At 38.8% G+C, this 21,522-nt stretch overlaps 1 protein-coding gene and 1 long non-coding RNA gene across 2 annotated transcripts in view; both read right to left on the reverse strand.

The window, feature by feature from the left end:
* Positions 1 to 756: 756 nt before the first annotated feature.
* Positions 757 to 21,522, reverse strand: part of LOC140234692 (septin-11-like) — a 32,663-nt gene continuing 11,897 nt past the window's right edge. The window contains exons 6-10 of the mRNA XM_072314727.1: positions 20,949 to 21,038; positions 7,088 to 7,184; positions 6,093 to 6,261; positions 5,355 to 5,487; positions 757 to 4,557 (exon numbers count right to left, since the gene is read on the reverse strand). Coding sequence (XP_072170828.1) covers positions 4,381 to 4,557; positions 5,355 to 5,487; positions 6,093 to 6,261; positions 7,088 to 7,184; positions 20,949 to 21,038 — 666 coding nt within the window. The 3' untranslated portion in view covers positions 757 to 4,380. The remainder of the gene's footprint in view (positions 4,558 to 5,354; positions 5,488 to 6,092; positions 6,262 to 7,087; positions 7,185 to 20,948; positions 21,039 to 21,522) is intronic.
* Positions 11,681 to 19,658, reverse strand: LOC140235209 (uncharacterized). Its single transcript, XR_011901683.1, has 4 exons — positions 19,586 to 19,658; positions 16,687 to 16,784; positions 14,992 to 15,067; positions 11,681 to 12,275 (listed from the first exon to the last, which is right to left on the reverse strand). It is a non-coding gene; the product is annotated as an uncharacterized lncRNA (long non-coding RNA).

Genomic DNA, 21,522 nt, shown 5'->3' on the forward strand with positions numbered 1-21,522 from the left:
TCATACATGTGGATTGAGTGAATGCAACAATATTAGTAGAACACAAAGGTGAAAGTTTGAGGAAAATCCGACAATCCGTTCAAAAGTTATGATTTTTTAAAGTATCTGTGCAATCACTGCTGGATGAGAAGACTACTACAGTGTATGATGTCACATGCGTAGAATGATATAAGGAAAATAAAAAGAGAATTTCACAAAACTTTACTTTTTGAATGAAGTGCATATTTCTTTGACTTGTTGCTGATGTATGTTACGGGTATTATGCCCCCTGCCTTCTGAAAGAGGCAAGTCAAGTGTTCTTTTATTATGCAAGAAATGTGAAAATATGTTGAATTTTCTTTATACTTTCTTTCCATCGTTGTACACATGTGAAATCACGAGATATAGTACTCTCTCATCCAGCCAAGACTGAGTAGAAACTTCAAAAATTCATAACTTTTGAACGGATTGTCTGATTTTCCAAAAACTCTCACTGATGTGTTCTACTAATATTGTCGCATTCACTCAACCCGTCTGTGAAGGTGAAATTGTCCTTTAATGCTTGTAAAATAACATTACACATATTTATGAAGAAAAAGGATATGATGTGTAATATGACTGATAAATCAAGTCTTTGTAATGGCACTAATAAAGAGAAGTCATTCAGGAAACAAAATCAACAATTTCATTCTTTTTTCAACAGGGAAATCTAAGTGTGTGGGCAGTGTATCTAAGACTTGAAAAATCACACGACACAAGATACATGGCAATCAATAATTACTGTTTCTTTTTCTTTTTTATTTATAAATATTTCTGCTGCCTCTGCTATTCATATTAGCAGCATACAAATACGTCATTTCTTTTTTCTTTCATATCGAGTTAAAATAGCATATGAAGAAGGAGCATTCTACTGATTCTATTCTCTGTTGTCTTTACTACTTCAAATGATGTTTTGTGGAATTGTACGACAGTATGACAGAAAACAACTTCAAATGAGGAACACTTGATTCAGTAAATAGAAGCTTATTGCTTTACATCATCGAATGACAATAATTTCCTCTGAATTCAGTTGCATATTCTTGTGAGCCAATATTTCCATCGTCGGCTTGAACTTGCTTTAGCTGTGATGGTGAGCAATCCTGAACGAAAGAACCAAATGAGGCTTACCAGCACATAAACCATGATTGAACAGTCAATTCAGAACAGAACAGAGAAAGGTAGAAAAATGCATTATAACATTGTACTCATTATAAAACTACATTATATCAATTATCACACCTATTAAGCCTGCTTCTCAGTTTTGATTTCACTAAAATATAACAGATATTGTACATTAAAGTTTAGAGCATTATAAATAATACGAACTTGCATATGGGAAGGTATTAGAAACAAACATACAGTAAAGGGAAGTTGTACAGAATAAATACGGAGTATTAGTTTGTCAAAGTTCTGGATATTTACATGAACATATTCTAAAGAAATGTCTGCAGGACATGCAATGCTTCCATGGAAGAAGCATTCTGCATTGTATAGACACCAGGGCCGCGTTTCATAAAAGATGTTAGAATATCAACTCTTGCCGGAATAGCAACTTCCTGTAGCAAACAGCCAATCAGGAAGCTGGATTCTTGTCATTACCATGACAACTGCCATTCCAGCAAGAGTTGCTATCATAGCAACTTTTTTATGAAATGGGGGCCCAGGTCTGTATGTAACAGTTTCCTCATCCAGCTGTATACATAGCACCAAATATAAAGAAAATCTGCCCCAACTATATGGTATAAAAAATATGGCCTTGCTATATCATTCAATATTCATATACTGTTGATAAAAAGTGTGCTTAAAGGATGCACACAAAAAACATCCGCATCTAGAGATATTGATTGCAAGATGTCTTTCTGTGGCTCTGTCTATGTGGACTGACCGAAATACTAAAAGAATAAGTTTTTCCACATCTTTTGCACAGGTTGTCTGTTGAGATCCTATATTGGGGAAGTGATAAAAGATAACATGTCTAAAACTAAACCCAATATATGACAGTATTTACACAAACCAACCTATCAGAATTTATCTGATGTACACACTGGTACTCGTCAAATAATCCTAGGACAGAGTTGATTATCTCCCAAAATATCTGTATTTCACAAATGCAGCAAAACATTTGCAGTTTACTAAAAATCAAGACCATTTGATGTAGGTGGTGAAACAAATATCTTATCCAACAGCCGTCTAATAGCAAATTGTATTCTTTATGTTACTGAAATTATACTGTTTATTTTTTGGAAATGATACTATTATCACAATTTTTGGAAATGCAAACATTTCATGACAACTCTGTTGACATGAGAAGTTTATCACACCTTTCACACATCCTTCGAGTTGGAGTGAGTGAACGTAAACAACATTCAAGGAAAGAACCACGCTTTGGTCTATTTGGTCTCTCAACAACAGCGGTGTTCATGCCAACGTCACGGCACCGTGACCAGGATGGCTACTTCAAGGTCCCAGATGGGGCCATGCTACACTACTTCCTGACATTCGGTCTTATAAACTTTTGCTGATTCTACACACTATACTTTATTACAGCCTGCACTGATGTTTTGTAATGATTTCCACCATTTCGACGTCACACAGCTTTCTCTCTGGACTACACTATCCTTGTAAGAGGAGCAGAATACTTCATATTTGCAAGTTAGTTATCTTTTATGTGTTTTTTTTAATACTGTCATTTACACATAAATGGAATATATGACTGCATCAGGTAGAAATACAGAAAACGTGTGATTGGCTGACAGGAATAAAGACAAATTAGCACAGAGTTGGATTACTGAATAAAACAATCAAAACATAAAGTGATCAAAATATAAAATCAAAAGGAAACTGAAGAAACATAAAAAGATATATACCCTAATACGGCATATGGAACATTTCCCTTAGTGGACATCAAATCCCGATCATGACATGGAGCCGACCGAAGCTGCCTGTATAGGAGTCTACAACCTGCAAGCTACATTCACTAACCTACGTGCATTTCATCACTGTCCAGTCCACCAAATATCGTGTATGCAAAGTATAAAATGGTAAGGCTGTCACTTACAGAGTTGAATCTTTCTACATACATTTCAATCGCAATTCAGGAGACACCCACAGAGACCTAAATATGTGGGACTACTGATTGATATCATCAAAGTATTGACCATCACCAGACAGTATGATATCTATATACAAATTGCATCACCTTTATACTTGCTTTCATGGCATTCCATGGACTGCACATGATGTGCTACCAGTCATATACTTATGTCTGAAGATGCCAAGAGTGCAAATATGCTCTCACTTAATGCAGCCGTTTGTATGATTTGTAAGAAATAATGATAAAATTAAACAAATATACCATGCAAAATATAATGCGTTATAAAACTAATGATGAATGCACTTTCCTTTTGAAGATTGGGCACATTGTGCAAGCTTCTAGTCTTGGTTCAATTCAATCTCCCCTTCCAAAAACACAATGGTTCTTGCTTACTTTGCTAATGTTATGTATTCAAAATTAAGTGGTCATCTCTTCGGAGTAAATTGCAAAATACACATATTCCCTAAATTTTTATTCATCTCATTAATGCTGTAATCCATTTTCTTGCAGTCAGATCTTTTCTTTCACTTCTTCTTTAATCAACTGTTGAGAAATCTAATTTCAAACAACTATTGCCTGTACTAATGGATTGTCCTATGTATCGAGCATTTCAAATTGTGCCAGGTTGTGGTAGTTAAAGCAGTATCTCCCTGATACAAACACAAGATTTCAGTGACAAGATAATAATGACCGCAACAAAATAATATAACATACTCGTCAGCGCCTTGCCTGTGCGTACAAACTATCTTTGTGCTTGCAAAACTCTCTTAATTTCAGTGGTGGGAAATTTGGCTCTACAACTGGGCTATAATGCATTATAATCTGTGTCACAGCATCACCTGACTTACTTGATCTGTGAAACATCTTTCAAACATTTATCGTGTAGAGAATGGAGTGAACTTTGCAGAAGTATGTGCAAATGGTGACAAATAGCCAGCTCCCTGCTTTCAGTACAGCACAAGATCAGGAATGTGAATCCATCTCCCCCTTCCCCCCTTCCCCAAATGTACAATCCACCTCCATGCTTTGCCAATGTATGTCTATCTTCAGCCCAAGAGGTAGGACCCTCCCAAGTTGACTACAGTAAAAACCAGAAACATTCGCGGCATGAAACTTTTTTGCAAACAGCATCTAATGCATTGCATAGACGAGAACTTTCATTTTGCATGCATTTTACTTTTGCAAACCTTGGCTCCTTGTGAAATTCGTGAAAGCCTCACGCCCATGAAAATTTCTGGTTTTACAGCACCAGCCATCCTACCCCCACCTCACTTCTTCTTGCCCTTGGTAGGCAGGGTCTGTGACGCGTGGAGGGCATCCTCCTGCGCCTGCTGCTTCTTCTTGTTGAAGAGGTTGATCTCTTCATTCAGCAGTCGGCGCTGCTCGTCCATCTTCTTTTTCTCTTCGGCGTACTCTTTCTTTACCTTGTCAAAGCGCTCGTGGAGCTGCAGGGAAAGGACAGAGGGAAAAGAGATCTTACTTGTCTATCTTTAACACATACAAGGAGTGGCCATTAACAAATTAAAGAAAAATTATTGGCACATTTTTACGCTGTTTTTGGCCTATTCTATTATCTCATTCATTTGATTTGAGGTGGCATGTAGTCTTTGTCACAGGCCCTCTTGCTGCAGTTAAGTGAAGCAAGCCAATTCAAGGGTCATCGTGCGAGAGGCAAGCACCAGTGAGAGGGTCTTTTGAGACCTCTTCCCTAACTTATGGCTTTGAATTAGCAAATCTTGGTACCAACCTTTGGTAGACAGTCTACCAAGCAGCAGAGTTCTATTTTTTGAAGCAGCTTACACACATGCATTGTCGCACTAATATCTGATGGCTGAATCTAGCAATTCCACTGGTCAAAGGGGCCAATCTAAAGTAATCATTGAAAGGGAGTGGTTTAAGCTTTCTCCTGGCTCATGAATAATGAACACATCAGCAAATCTCAAAAGGACCTTGCGCTAATGCATTCGGATTTGTAGGCTCTAACAACAGCATCACAGCCTTTTTAGGAAGGCTAGACGGCACTACGCACCAGCAAAGCACAGGTGGTTACAAACAGTGGCATGTTCATCTATCAGTCTATGAAAAAGGCCAAACAGCACTATGCATCAATATAGCACAGGTGGGTTACAAGCAGTCCCACGCTCATTTATGAGCCTATGAAGATGGCGAGAACACATTATGTATCCATAAAGCAAAGGTGGTTTACAAGCAGTCACATGACCCATCCATCCCCACCACTCACCTCCTTCTCCATGGTCTTCAGCTGAGCCTCCTTCACCTTGACTCGCTCCACAAACACCTGCCTCATCTTGTCCTCTTTCTGCTGGAGCTGCTTGATGTGCTCCTCTCTCTTCAGCTCGTACGTCTCTTGCAGGCTGCCATGGTAACGAGACAAGAAGATGATGCAAGCGTTACTGGGTAAAGTTTTAGCAACTTTTGAAGTGACATTTGCTCCTAGCAGTTCAAATTCCAGGAAAGACTTCTGCCCCTTCAGAAGATGCCCACCTCCCCCATACACAAATGGATCTCTTACATACGATTTAATGGTACACAATCATACAATCTGAAGACCTTTCACATAAATCTTTTCCAATCTGCCTCAAGCATCATGCTCTCTCAATTGTCCAATTCTGAACTCAATCATGGTCACACATGTACTGGTCTGTACTGGATTCTTTATACAAAACAACACCAATACATCACCATGAATGCCACAAAAATGACAATACACCAGGGGGGCATTCATGAAGCGTTTTGTCCCAACAAATTTGTCACACAAATTTGCTGTCAGCCAATCAGATGCAAGGATTTCAGTAGCTTATAACAATTTGTCAGAAAAAAAAAAAACATCTGACAAAAACGGTTCATGAAATGCCTCCCAGGACTGCGAAAATTACAACAATACACCATGACTGCTATAAATATAAAAACAAAACACAATGAATGCAAGAAATAAACTAATGCAACAGATCATGCTCACCTCATGGGCTTGTTGTCGGCTGCAATGTCCATGAAGCCCATCTCCTCCAGCTTACAGCGGCGGTAGAGCTCGTAGTGGCGGGTGTGTGTCTGCTCAATAAGGTCCTCCATGTTGGTGCGGATCAGCATCTCGCGCAGCTTGACAAAGTCACAGTGGTTCTCATTCTCAACTATCCACAGTGAATTGGAAAGCAACATATTGTCATCAGTGATGATACACAATTAATATTCTCAAGACATAAATGAAACACGCAACAACTGTTGTTGAAATTAAAAGAGAAAATGTTTGGGTTACATTACTGTGATTAAATACTGCTCCAGCCAAAAGATCATCAGCGAAATTTTCTTTCTGAATTTAACCCTCTTCCTTTATGACTGAAAGTTGTACAATCACTAACTTTTCTGCATGTATAATATTTGTACACTGATACTTATAATAATATTTTAATTTGTAATGTTTACTTCTGATCACCAATCATTGAACACTAAGCCTGAGATCCAGGTAATGTGTTATTCTGCCATAATCCATCCTTTGGGCGCAAGTTTTTGCATTGAATTAGGCCATATACTGTATACACTGTTATTTTCGCGTACAGACATTTTCGCGAATGAGGTGGTCACGGACATTTTTCGCGAGCTGTTGTTTTCACGAATTGACACAGACCTAAATAAGCGCACTACTACTTTAGCGTATGGTGACATTTTCACGGTCCAACTGAGATTCGCGAAATTTGCGAAAATTAAATCCTCGCGAAAATAACAGCTTATCCAGTACATGCTTGAGATATTGCATGAACAGTGTAAACAACAGTTTCCAACCACCACTACCACTACCACCAACACCAACACCAACACTACTACCAACACCACCACTACCACTATCACCACCACCACCAACATCACCACCAACAACACCACCACCACCAATACCAATAGCAATATCAATACCAAACACCACCACCATCCAACTAGATTCTAAGATGCCAAACAGCTCACCTTGGACCACACCCCATGGGTATTGCCTCGCCCTCACCATCTTGTTTCCCATCTTCACCTCCTCTGTGCTCCCAACAACCGCAAAGGGCAGATGACCCTGTGAAAATAAGCACATGGAAATTTAGTATGAGTGTGTGTGGGTGTGTGTGTGTGTCTGTGTCTGTCTGTCTGTCTGTGGCATACATAAGTATTAACCAAACAATACCACTCTATGGTCAAGTTGACCAATGTAAGCAGAGTACAGTATGTCCCCCAAAAAATTACAGTCAAATTTCGCAATTATAACAGCCAATATGATTAGACTGTCTGAATGCTACTTCAGGGTCTTAAAGCCCGTCTGCACTAGTCATTATTTTGATGCCAGAACTTTTTTTGTAAAGAGCGCCATCTATCAAAACTTCCGGTGGCCGGGTTACATCCACGGAACTCTAGTCAAAACTCTAGTTCTGTGGTTACATCGTTATTTTATACTGTGGCTGCGCTGATCGCCGCCTGCCGGTCAGCGTACGATCTCACAGCAGCTTGTGCGCATACGCAGAGCCGAGAAAACACACACAAGCAGTGCATATTATGTTGGGGTACCAAGAGCCCAGCCCGGCCCGCCCGGCGCGGCCTCGATCTTTCGGCCGATCGCGAGGGAACGGGTTACTTGTCGCGAGAGAGATCCACGACAATCCACTCACTCAGCCCAATGACCTACTCACCAGCGTAGCGAGCAGAAAAACATCGCTGGGCGGTGAATTACTAGTACTGTAATGTGGCCGTCGGTTTCTTCGTCGGGCCAGCGAGCTGGGATTTGTAACTTCTGAACTATAATTATTCGCCTGATTATGGGTTGGTCAATTACGATGACATGTGATTAGTGATCGCATTTAGTTTGTTGGTTGTCAATTCCAGCTCGTAAATAAACGTAGCACAGCATGAACACGTATTGTACCAACGATCAATCACATTTCCACGAAAATTTATCACCCACCTCGATCTCCGCGGTATCCTATCTCCCTGTGTAGGCGATACACCGATAACGGTTTCGCTATACCTCACTTTCCCGTACGTTTTGCATAGTTGATTTTGTGTTGTTTATTTTTTCATTACATGTACAGTTGTATATCATAATCAATGTCAAGGCCCTACGGCTACAACTGTACAAATGCTTGTAAACATGAATCACATGCATAAATATGAATATGTCAATAAATAAAAAAAAAATAAACAGTCCAGGAACCAAAACAGTAAAGATCGAGAAGGACGACTAAAACCCGTGTCCATGAATGTTACTGAAGATGGTCGATAGTAGGTGGTTGAAGATAGTAGGTCCTTATAATAATGATGATAGTAACAATGAGGATGATAATGGTGATAATAATAAGAATAAGAATAGTAGTAGTATTAGTAGTACAAGTAATTGTATCAGCAGAAGCAGTAGTAGTATAGTAGTGACAATAATAATAATGATACAGTAATAATAATAATGATAAATTACTTCATGAAGCGTTGAAATCCAATCTGCAAAATGCTCTTAATCAGTCTTGTCACAGAATAACAAATCTAATGGACAAGTATTTCAGAAATGGCAACTCTGCAACATACATAAAACCAGGCCTCAGTGGATTCCATCTCCCTGTTAAAAACAAACCTCTTGAAATTTGCGCAGCAAAGGCTACCAAATAATATAGAAATTGTCCGAAAGAAGCAAGTGAAAGGCTTGCATAGAAACTCATTATGAAGGAGTCCTTGGGACCATGGAAATTACAGTATATCCAGCGAAATTGAAGGTTTACACAGAAAATGTTTTCAGCTGAATAACTTATGAAAGCATCGCACCAAGGAACAACATTTTAGGTATTTTTATACTGAGATATAGGAGATTCAGGTGTATTACTCTTTATCTTTTGCCAAACACACATCTCCAGAAGGATCAGACCACAAAGGACTTAGTTAGGCCAGTAGGCAGGTGCATATTGCCAATTCTGAATTTGTACCCTTGCAAAACTTTTCATCCGTGAGCACTAATGATTCATAATGAATTCAACTTTATAATTTCGTCCCTTTGCACACTGACTACTTATAGTACCATCCAAAGATAATGTTGCAGAAAATTTGATTCAAAAGACGGAATCCATGCACATGCAGGTGCAGGGTTATAACTTGGTTTATCCCGAAGCTCAGACAAACATTACATGAGCCCTGTCTATAGCTTTAGGGTTGCTAGGGAATCCATGATTGTAGAAGTGAACTCAATACGAACGTTTATTGAGCCGTCACTAAGGTTTTGTCATTACTAACAAATAACCAAAAGGCATGTACACCCCACATGACGCCAGTAATGATGTTCAGTAAACAACAGGTGTAATTCTGCTGGAATATCATCACAAGGAATATTTGTCATGTGGACAGATGCATGATACACACAATCTAATACAATATGTATACGACATACAGTGCTTTCCTGATATTATAGGTTTTGTGTATTCTTGAACAAAGGATCTCTACTTTGTCCGAAACTTTGACCGAAATGTCTGACCCTTTTCAGCAAACATAATCTGCGCTGATTTTCAAGACAGTAATCGTCTTAGCAAAAAGTCACATGAACTGTCATCACTCGGGGAAGAAAAAATGTCCATAAATTTTAATACGTGTACACAACTAAAATTGTCTACTGCTTGTGACAGGATAAATTTCGGAATGTATACCGTGTTATTAGTGTACTGCATATTGTATGCAAACTTCTGCAACAAAGGATCTCCATAGCAACCCTTTGCGAGCAACCAATTCTAACCCTGTATTCTATCTTTTGGATCCAAATGTTTTTGACACAGGTTGAATAGTCTCTGTCACGGTGCAGGTAAGGAAATGTTCATAAATTTGAATACATTATGGAAATGGTTTGTTCGAATACAACTGTACGTTACAAAATGCTCTGCTGTCGTGCGGGTTGGCAAATAAAACGCCTAAATTCCCTCTACAGATCAATTAGCAAATTCTCAATAACCTCAAAATAAAAATAAAGTGGTCATATCGTATCGATAAATGTATCTTTTTGTGACCTGTATAGTCGGATGTCGTTTGCAATGTTTCTACATGAAATGCGGGCTACTTGTGATTAGGAATTCTGACCTTAGTGTGGTAACTGAAATAGTCGAGCAAGACATGGCTCAGTGTTCAAATTTCATGCATACTTCCAATGATTTCTAGACCAATTCGAGAGCTTGTTCCAGCTCATAAGGTGCTTTCTCCAACATTCAGGAGGAATTTCAGTCAGAACTCTGAATCCAACTATTTTTGACAGGTTCTCTGAGCTGTTTCTGCCACTAAGCAGGGACGAAAATATAACTTGAAATTCACTACAAAACTGGTCTAGTACGCTATGCAGGTGAGTGGAACAAAGTGGAACACAAGATTTGTGAGTATTGATGTCGGACTCAGAAACGAAGTCGCGTTTCCTTCTTTACCAGAGTTAGTTGCATAAATCTCAGGACACCTAGGACAGAAAAAGAAACGAGTGATTGTTTCCTTCTTTGCTCTTTGTGTTTATTGCGAAACTGTTTCAATACACATGTATTGTACCATGGTTATCATGTACAAATGCTAAAGGGATAGGATTAGCCTGTGCTAATGTGAAAACCAACCACAGAGAAAAATATATTATCAAAACGAGATCTGTAGGAAATACACCAAACACTCACTACCACAGTTAATGTATGTGTAGGCATAATGACAACACACCAACTTACATTATATATTTCTTTCACCATCCACTGCACAGGGATTTTGACAAGGGTGAGCACATCCCGTTTGCATGTAAATCTTGCACATATTCTGTCTTGTATATTTTGGGGGATAAGAGGCTTTGCCATTTTCAACCTTCAAATCCATGATGATGTCGAGTTGCGAACTTCACAGTCTACATCAAACCAACAGTTTATCATGGAGGTAGGAGATAGACCGCCATGTGTTGATATAGAGAAGCATCCCACCTCACGAACTATAAACCCTGTTCTGTCAATGAGGATGTGCATATCATATTCATATATGTTTTGCTGGCAGAATGTGCATACAAACGTTTTAGCATAGGGATGGGGTGAAACAAAGTCTAAATAACTAGTTACTGCAAGATGGAGGCATAATAAGTAGCTTTGCAGACAATAAAAATACAAAGAAAATGTTTAGAAATATCTGCAGCCTTTGCAGACAATAAAAATACAAAGAAAATGTTTAGAAATATCTCCATCCAATACATACTTGTATACACATATCGGTAAAATGTCTTGTACAATTTTTTTTTTCCACATGTAGTTTTATACATGTATCAGCCACAAAGGAAGTTCGTCATCTCTGGCGTGTTCTGTTAGATTTACTCACCTATTCAGCATTTTACAATATCACTAGTGTCTTGAAATGAACATAATGTCTCATACAGTAATTGATACCTGCATATAAGTGCATAAAGTGCATAAAGAATCACTCATGCGTAATAGATAGTAGGCCTACAACAAAGGGATACTTCACTATGTTACATGTACTATGAGCACACATCTCATAGAATAATCGTAAGACCTAACCAAACTATAAAGAGCAACCAGTGTCGTCTATTGAAAGTATGTTGCAAGATCCAAGATACAAGGAAAATGGTTGTGGAAGGAGTATAAAGTTCGACCCTATAACCATCTCGGTACCCTTTGACCTCCTGATAACCTACATAGTGCCCGTTAGCAGATGAGTTCTGTACTCGGTTCTAATGGCCCAGACAGAACAGGAGGGAACCACTCTTCGATTGCCAGCGCCCAATTTGTCGTGCTGCCAATGGACGTACAATGTATGTGCGATATGACGCGTGACGGTATGATCTGTTGCCCCTGTCTGCGGCCCAGGCGTGCTGGTTCTCCAGGTTGTGGCGAACGATGTCGAGTACAGCTGGGTCCAAACAGAGGCGACGGAATCGTGCAGAGAGCGAGTGACACTGCATGTTAGCTTTTCTGCAGCATTTTTTCTCTACGTCATGCGCCATCTCCCTGCACCGCCCACATTTGCACCATGGAGGCACGGCTTCTGGCTCTGGCTCTCGTGGCGGCTGTGGCGGTGGATGAACAAACTGCTTGAAGAAATCTTCGAATAGTCCAGCTGTCCTTTTCAAGTTCGTGATGGCCAGCTCATTGACTTGATCCCTGGTGAGCGCCTCCACCTTGGCCTACGCATGAGAGACAGAAATAAATAAGAAAAATAATGAAACAAATTCTGCCTACAGCTGTACATCAAAAGTACTGTAACACAAAATGCGCATGCATTAATTCATTGACTGTTGATTGTTTGTTTTTGTTTGCATGTTGGTTGACTAGACATCATAACATTCAATGGTAATAGATGATATTATCATGTATTAAGACTTGCTGCAATAAAGGATGCCCATATGGCGACCCTAAAAGCTTGTTCGAGCTCATGCGATGCTTGTCCGAGCTTCGGGAGCAAGTAGGAGCATAAAACCATATTGTGTCTCTTGTGTCCAGTATTGTTTGTTGCAGGTTCTTGAATTGTTGTCAATGCTAATGAACGGGTTTCTCATGTATTTAGATTGTATTTTTGTAAACAAATAATGACAACCCAACAAACTTTGTCCGCGCTCATGTGAAGTTTGTAACAGCGTCGTGAACAAGGAAGATTATATATTCTGACTGTCTGTGACAAGTTCTTCGATTTGTTGTCAATGAGCGCATGGAAGGAAACAAGTATAATTGTGTAAATCTGGATACAGTACGAAAATGGTTTATGGAGCAGATTGCAAGTTTCTCCTCCAAATTCAATACGGTCTGTGGGAAAACCAAACCACGTCTTATCAAACCCCACAAGCCACAGGCGATTAAATTACCACTATAAAACATTGTCTTTGGACTTACAATGTATATGCTCTAGGCGTCACATTAGTATGATGGTTTTATGGCAAATACGTTTCTAAAATATTTTATGTTGAGTATATGGGTTCAGGTACGTAATTTTGTCAGTCAACTTAATCAATATTTGTGAGTCAAATCATGTAGAAAATCTTTCATTGTACCAATATATATCTTCCATATTGTAATTCATTTAGCAATGCATCAGATTTTCTTGAGGTAACCCTGAATCTTTGGTCATTACTAAACTACAAGATACAATGTAACACGACATATCAATTTATCATATGCAGCTCTGATTGGGATTTCCGATACTTGGCTTAGAAAATTGATTCTGTCTCCTAAATTTGATTTGGAATTGATGAAATTGTGCTAACTAAACTGTGTTGCAACCTTTCCAAATTCATACCGAAATCGAACAACTGATGAGCCCTACATGTACAAAACTTGTACACTGTATATGTGGCTTCATAACAAACTTCAAGCTTCAAAAAGTCTACTATTTTTCAAGTGCATCCACGATTTCCCTGCAAACACATGTCAAGGTAACCAGAACTATTTCTGCTATTCCTGTTACCATACTCTAAAGGTACAGTAGTTAGGTGAAGATTCGATGAACAGAAGTAAATGGGAGGCTTCTTATTTTAATGTCCTATTGACTTCACAGCAGCAAATCTTTATCAATGCTTCAGTGTAACTAAATGTATGTAAACAGGATTGAAGAGAAAAAAGAGCAACAAACGCTTCTCTCCCTGTCTCCTCTTTCCCCTGCCATGAACAATTCAGAAAAAAAATACCCCCCCCCCTCCTTTTTCCCCTAGCGTGAATGACGAGAAAGAAAATCCGCAAGACTTCCTCGAATTCTTGAAGTTCTTTTCTGTCTCTTTTTTTCCCCTCGCGCACATGAAAGATGCAAAACACACACAGACCCAAGACAGAGACCACTACCATCAGAAAAACAAAAACACCAACTACTAGTAAAGAGACAGAAGTGCTAGACAGGGTTGGGGCCTGGGAAGGGCTACCGACAAAGGAACACGGCGCGCACAAGCATTCTTTCGTGAGATCGTATTACAACTGGCACCTGGTCATGGCCTGGGAACAGCGCCAAGAGTATAGTCTTGTCACAGACCCCAATTATTAGACAACATGGTACCCAATAGGGTTACAGCTCGTTATTCCAAAGGTTTGTCATTCCGAAGGCTCTTCAGTCCGCAGATTCGTTATTGCGAAGATTTGTTTTTCCAAATATCATTTCGGATTAACAAATCTTTGGAATAACGCCACAAATGTTCAGATTGATGAACCTTTTTCATTTTCGGATTAACGAACCTCTAGGTATTGGGAATATGTGTGTTTCGGAGTAACGAACCTTCGGAATAATGAACCTTCAGAATATCGAACATTCATTATGTTTGTTTGAGGTATATGTACATTGTACATTGCTCTAGTTTATTGAGATTTGCTACATCCACCTTTGAAGTTTTACCCAATTTTACCCAAAGTCTAATCAAGTGATTATCCCACCTTGCTTCACCCTTGTGCAAAGTTTAGTGAAATTTGCTTGATCCAGTCTTGAGTTTTAATATCACACAGTGAATTTATAGAATTTGACCTTGACCTTTGACTCTTGCCAATTTTACACAAAATGTTATGAAGTTAGTGCCCTATCATATTTTACCCTTGTGCCAAGTTTGCTGAAATTTGCTCAATACAGTCTTGAGTTATTGCATAAACTGTTTTAGATGACCTTCACTTTTGACCTACGACCAATTTCTAATCAAGTGATTGCCCAATCATACTTCATAGTCGGACTATGTTTGGTCAAATTCCGCTCAGTATTACTCAAGTTATCGCGTATATCTTTGTAAAGTAGACAGACAGACCTACAACCCAAAAATATCATGCCTCAAGCACCCATCGGACAGAGGAATAAAAAGGATTCATGGTCAAATTTGTGGGCATTTTATTGTCAATAAGCCTGTGCATAACAATGATAATTTTTAGTTTGATACTCACCTGACTTGGTTCAGGAGGGTCTTAGAGTTGATCGGTGAAAACAACACTCCTCTGCGCAGAGGAGCTCTCCTAGGAGCTGTAAACACAAACAAAGCATACTTGATTAACCACATACATGTAATGCAACAAAGTCATAATTACTTTCAATTATACTAATGACATATATTTTCCGAATGAGTGTCAGTAAATGACATTTTCATGTCGAGTCGAGTACAAAATTTTACAGTTTGATCCTAGATTTTTAGAGTCCTAGTTATCAACGAGCAAGGTAGCACAACACTCCTAGAAAGAACACATCAGTATGTATCATGGTCAAGAAAATTCTCAGGGATACGTGAAAAAAAAAATGTACCCAAAAATATTTATATGCTAATTGGCTGAAAAAAAGTGCAGATATAGGGTGTTGCAAATGCTCTTTTACACACAATTTGTGATCACGATATTGTCTTTTTAATATGGATGGGAATAACATATTGAAAAGGCAATCATTGTACAGTGCATTTACCATGAAAAGTATGATGTGTGGCAAACAGCAGCAATGATCTTGAGTATAATACAGTGTACTTCTCAAAAAGTAAAGGTTACAAACATTCTTTCACAACAAACTCCTAAAATTGAATGGTAATTGGTCTATGGGTATACACTGTAGGACACACTGTGTAGAGTATAGAGTACACATGTATTGTTCCTTTACAATGTAGCTGAGGGATCACACTCTTATCAAAGCAATGGTTTTAAGAGTTTTAATAAAATCAATTGATTTGTATACCGGTATACGAAATAAAAACATTTTTTCTGAATAACTCACAAACTAAACATCGTCTGGTATACTAAAGGCAGTATTCTGACCAAAGAAAACATGTTTTTTTTTATGTTTTGTCTGAGAGGAACATTTGGATCAGTTGGATGGCCATTTGCATTCTTTCATTCCTTATTCAGAACATTGCTTCCAATGCACAAGTTATTTCAGCTGGCATTTTTCCTCTGAGATACGAGGCCGAAGATATCTTGGGCTGCAGAACTTAAAATAACACTAATTTTGCTGATGGTAAACTTCCACTTCAGCAGAACATTTCTGGAAAGAAATAACAGGAACAATGAGTACCGGTATATAACTTGATATTTCCAGCAGGATACATCCTAAATACTGCATGCTATTTTATGGGTAAAATCAGCAAAAGACTCAAGAAGTCAGATGAATTCCCAGCACTGTTCGTTACAAGGTATCCAGAAATTGGCCAATCATGAGCTATTTTCCATGTTTGGTGTTAGATATCAGCATATCTATCCAAATCAAAATAACTCATCCCAATGTCATGACTGCTTTAGTTGACCAATAAAGGTCTTGAGTTTGAACTTACTTAGTAACTGTAAGTCACCTTTTTTTTTTTTTTTTTTTCGTATCACCGAACAGATGATAAGGAGGTTTGTGTATGAATACATTACACTATTCATGTACTGTGTCTTCAGAGGCAACCATCTACTATTAGCCACTCAGGAAAAACAAACTGTATGGGGGAGGGCTATTGACAGGCTTAATGAATATTCCAGAATAGTCGGCATCTCTGGGTTTATAGGATATTTTTGTTATCCATCCCGACAGGATTATGCTGTAAGAACAAACAATGATCACAAAATAAATTTCGGACCCTATCAATACTACATTACTACAATGTACGCTTCAAGAAATCTCACTTGAAGTATCTACCGGCTGGCCCAATTCTTGAGTCCTTGGGAGTTCGAGACGTATCTGGACAGAGCTTCCTGCAGGTAGATCTTCAGCAGTAGTTGCTCTGAAAAACATATGAACTGACAGCTTGTACTACACAATATAACCAAAGACATCTAACTTTGAAGAAAAATTAAATCTCATTGTTATTCCACACAATGTATTTCCATTGGCACAAAATTCCAAGAGTGCCTTGAAACATTGACATCGCCTTAGGGCTCTGTTAGACACTGTAGCTGACCTCTGTGTGTATAATACCTTTTTAATCAACCTGCAGAGCATGCAAAGAGTAAGGTTTCCATGCAATCAAAATCGTCCAGTGGACATTATGGATTCTGAGGTGATTGACAATGCACTACATATTTCAGAGGAGCACAACCTCAAAGAAGACAATGCTGTACAATGTTTGTCAGCAACTGCAGAGGTGGAGATGGTTTCTGTCTGTGATGTTGTGCTATCAGCTGCAGAGGCTACAAGTAAGTCAGATTATTCTGATGACCGAGAACTAACACAAAGAAGATGCACAGGGGCAAATAAGTTTATACATCGTGTATACTTTATGCCCAACATCAAGGTAAATCAAGGCAAGAGCAGTACAGCATAAAACATAATGTTAGTTGGATACCATGCATACAAATGTACTGTACCCCAGACTTTTCATATCACATTAGTGAATATTATATGAGAGGTTTCAGCAGCACACTAAAAACATGTAGTCTGTCCCCTTTATTACCAATCATGCAGCAACGACCATGTTGAAGAAAGATGAAAATCCCAATAGGTTACTGTAAAAGATTTCTGTGAAACAATACACCATACTGCATGGCCCGGTAGCCTACTGAGATGGTATGACAGTGCGCTAGAGTAGCGTGCGACTGTGCTTTCGTACCAGTAAAGGTGGATGAGACATGGAATTCTTTCATTTCATAAACTAGTGTAAAATGCAATTTCAATTTAAGCGATTTCCATGAATTCCAAACCACTGTTCACACATCTTTGCGGGCAGATCTACATAATATTGGCTACCCTTTCATGGTATACCAGACATATTGCATTCAGCTTGACGAATATTACACTCGTCCATCGTGCAATATTCATCTGGCTTCACATAATTGATCAGGTATACCACTCAAGGACAGCCAATTACTCCGCTGCAAAGCTATCTTGACATCAAGAAATCAGTATTTCTACTACACTGTATATTGATATTATGATGGCAAAGAAAAGGTGCTGAATTTGATGGGAGTGTACATTGGCGTGTAGGGTCTGTACAGTGTAAATGTATGAAATAGCAGTTTTGCATGTGTGACAATTATACATTGTACAAATGTGCCTGTACCTTCCTTTTGTTCTGGCCTTGTATTTCCAATAATGCCCACAAATCAAACCAATTTATTCTGATATGCTCTCTTTGACCTTGGCCATTTGACGTAAAAAACACCCACATTTTCTCATTTTAAATCTTAGTAAAATTGGTGTCCAGTTACTGAGCCCCAACTGTCCTTAGTTGTTATATTATACAACCTACCGAAACAGGGAACTACAACTGTAACCATACTCGAAAAAGTACAGTACAGGTACGTACATGTATGAAAGGCATAATGAATTATGTCTACGTCTTTCATACAGTCCAGCTCGCAATGCAACGGCGCTGGCAACTAGGTGCAAGTGAGCTCACAAAATCTGACCAACGATAGATTGTGCAATCCTGCAGCCAGGGCCTCCAGTCAGTCCAAGGGTTTGAATACCAAATCTTATTTTTGTAACCAGTGGAGGTGTTGCCTGCAGGATTGTGCGATAAGTGGTAACCCATATCCCATGGAGGCACAGGCTGCAGGTCTGCGCAATCTATTGCCGGTCACCATGTGAGTTCAATTGCACCCAGTTGTCTGCAACGTTGCATGCAAGCTGCCCTGTATAAGACTGTCGCTACAACTGTACATGTAGTCAAGCATTTTATTACCATAAGGTTTTGTACGACCAAAAATTATTTTCAATAGCTGATTTAGATATACTACACGATGTGCAGAAAAATATTCCTTCAAATTTCATGCTCTTTATTGAGTTTTCATGAAGTCCAACACAATGAGTGATGAAAGCTCCAGATGCGTTAATTGTCTCTCGCACATAAATCTTTGCTAGTACTAAGATAACTAGACGGTAAGAGTTACAGATCTAACGTTAGTACTACAGTCAGCACTAGTAGTCTAGTAGTGACTAGTAGTACCAGAGCAAATGTACACGCGGTTCCTAGTCCTACTGTAGATCTAGGCCTACAAGTATATGTACAGCTGATGTGCTGTCCCCCTGAATATTACCACACATGTGAGAAATGACACCAATCTCGAGATTGCAATTGGAAAACAGATAACATATCTTGAATTGATCATGATTTCCCTTCCTAGAAATTTTGACAATTTGTTGAGGCTGGGTTAGTGAGGAACAATAAGCTAAAAATGAAAACGTTCATATACGGCTAGTGATAATTTACATGTAGGCCTAACGATGTATGGCTGGGTCTACTACTGTGACCGTACACGTTCACTAATTGACTTAATCAGGCCTAGGTCTAGTCATTGAGTCATCATAGTACTTTTTGTCGTAAGTTGGACGTCAGTATTTATTGTGATAATCATTTTAAAAAAAGATGTGAATAAGGCTGTTTTAAATTGTGTCATCGTTCATCGCGATAGTTGCATGATCAACGCTGCGGTACAACTGTACCGGTAATTCAAGTAAACGGTAACGTTATCGTTAGGCCTACATGGATTTGGAAGGTTATAAATTCAGCGTTCAGTGAATGTCATTTGCAACTGAATAAAAAATAGGTACAATTATATATCATACAAGTTGAGTTTCACCCACCTTGGCTTATCAGAGGCTTCTGACTCAGTCTGAGTGCATGTAGAAACTTTCACAACGGGTTGATCCCGCAATCCTGGCACACAGTCCTGATGCCCAGTGCGAGTGGTGGACATCCAGCAGATGACCAGCAAAGTCATCCTGTGTTGAATGGCTTGATGGGCCGTGAAGGGCAACGTTTATCTTGTTCATTTCTTGCCGATAAACAGCTCGCACCTCCTCCCACTGGATCCAGCATTTACCAAGTCGTATCCGCGACATAATGGCACGCAGATTGAAGTTCGACACAAAAGATCAGAATAAACGATCTGACTGTTGAAGAGTGTTTGAAAGCACCGAACAGATCGCGAAGTGATTTACGTGACAACGTACGCATAACCATGGGATGTACCATCGATCATAATGCACTGGACTGCGCATAATGCGGGATCGAAGCAAGCCGCTGCGCTGCAAGGCCATCCCCTACGGGAACCTGGTGGTCTGTGTGTTAAGTCTATGGGGATTTCAGAATTCAGTGTGGAAGGGGTTAATTGCTGCACGCCGCTTGGCATTATGGGGGAAATGCTGGGCACCACAGAGAAAAATGAGCCTTATGATGGCGCTAGACATGTTTCTTGCCAGTGCAGACGCACTTTAAATATATAACATCTTAGCTCTATTTTGCAGAAAACCCCATTCAATTTGGTTAAGCAGTCACAGAGAAATGTGGAATGTTGTAAAGCATGTCATAAGTTCCAAGTTTAGCACTTCGATGCTTTTGTGTGAATACAATAGACAGAACTTGGAGGGAAGAGATTCTTGACATCCTCTACAAAATTCCTCATTTCTCTCTGACTACTAAAGCAAATTGAATGGGGTTTTCTGTAAGATGTGGGCAATTAGTTATAGTTACATATCCTGAATTTGTATTTGGATTGAATCACTATCTTTAAAGATATCATTGCGGAGGGTCCCATTGTATTTTTATTTATTTATTTTTTTTTTTTTTGGGGGGGGGGACATACGGTGTAAACAGACAATCAAAATGCTGAGGTTTCATTAAAGAAAGGTTCATCCTAAGTGTAAAGAGTGTTCAGACAGCTGCACAATGCATACACATCTATAAACTACTACACAGACACATACACACACAGATAGGTGATGCTTGATGCTTGATGGATATATAAATAGATAAATTGATAGGCATATAGATAGACAGATAGATAGATAGATAGATAGATAGATAGATAGATAGATAGATAGACAGGCAGTTAGATGGATAGATAGATAAACAGATAGAAAGATAGATAGATAGATAGATAGATAGATAGATAGATAGATAGATAGATAGATAGATAGATCAATTGATATTCATGTGAAGGCTTACGTTCATGGTTGAGTTCAGTTCTGACACAGTCTCATCGTCGGTGGGGAATTGGTAGATCTGAACTCCATTGCTGACAAGCTCACTCATGATCTACAGGGGTACAAACAAATACAAGAAAAAGAAATAGTGGTCACTGCTTACTTTGTCATGACCGTTGTTTTTTACACTTCCATTCCTTCTTGATTTTTTAAATCATGGATACAATGTATACAGTATATGAGGCTCAGATGCACTAAGCAGAGTTTGATCAAGATTAAATTTGCAGACTTTCTTCAAGATCAAATCATTTAATTTTCTTTTTATTTGAGAAGGTAATTGCACATAAGGATTCAAGCACTCTCTCCAAAGTTTATGTGTGGAGTATCAATAATTATGTCACCGTATTTAATTAGTTTAGAGCAAAAGGAATTTTAACTTCAGACCAAAATCATTATATCAAGCCCTTCTGTTTCTTTTAATGCAAGTTGTGTCACATAATGGTGTACTTGTTTCTTGTTCTTGATGTATAGAGATTGTAAAACTGAACTCTTGGCTGACTTCAGTCTTTAGTATAACAAAACTGGCAAAAAGCAGA

The sequence above is a fragment of the Diadema setosum genome, chromosome 11 (assembly GCF_964275005.1).
Source record: "Diadema setosum chromosome 11, eeDiaSeto1, whole genome shotgun sequence".
NCBI classification, from domain to species: domain Eukaryota; kingdom Metazoa; phylum Echinodermata; class Echinoidea; order Diadematoida; family Diadematidae; genus Diadema; species Diadema setosum.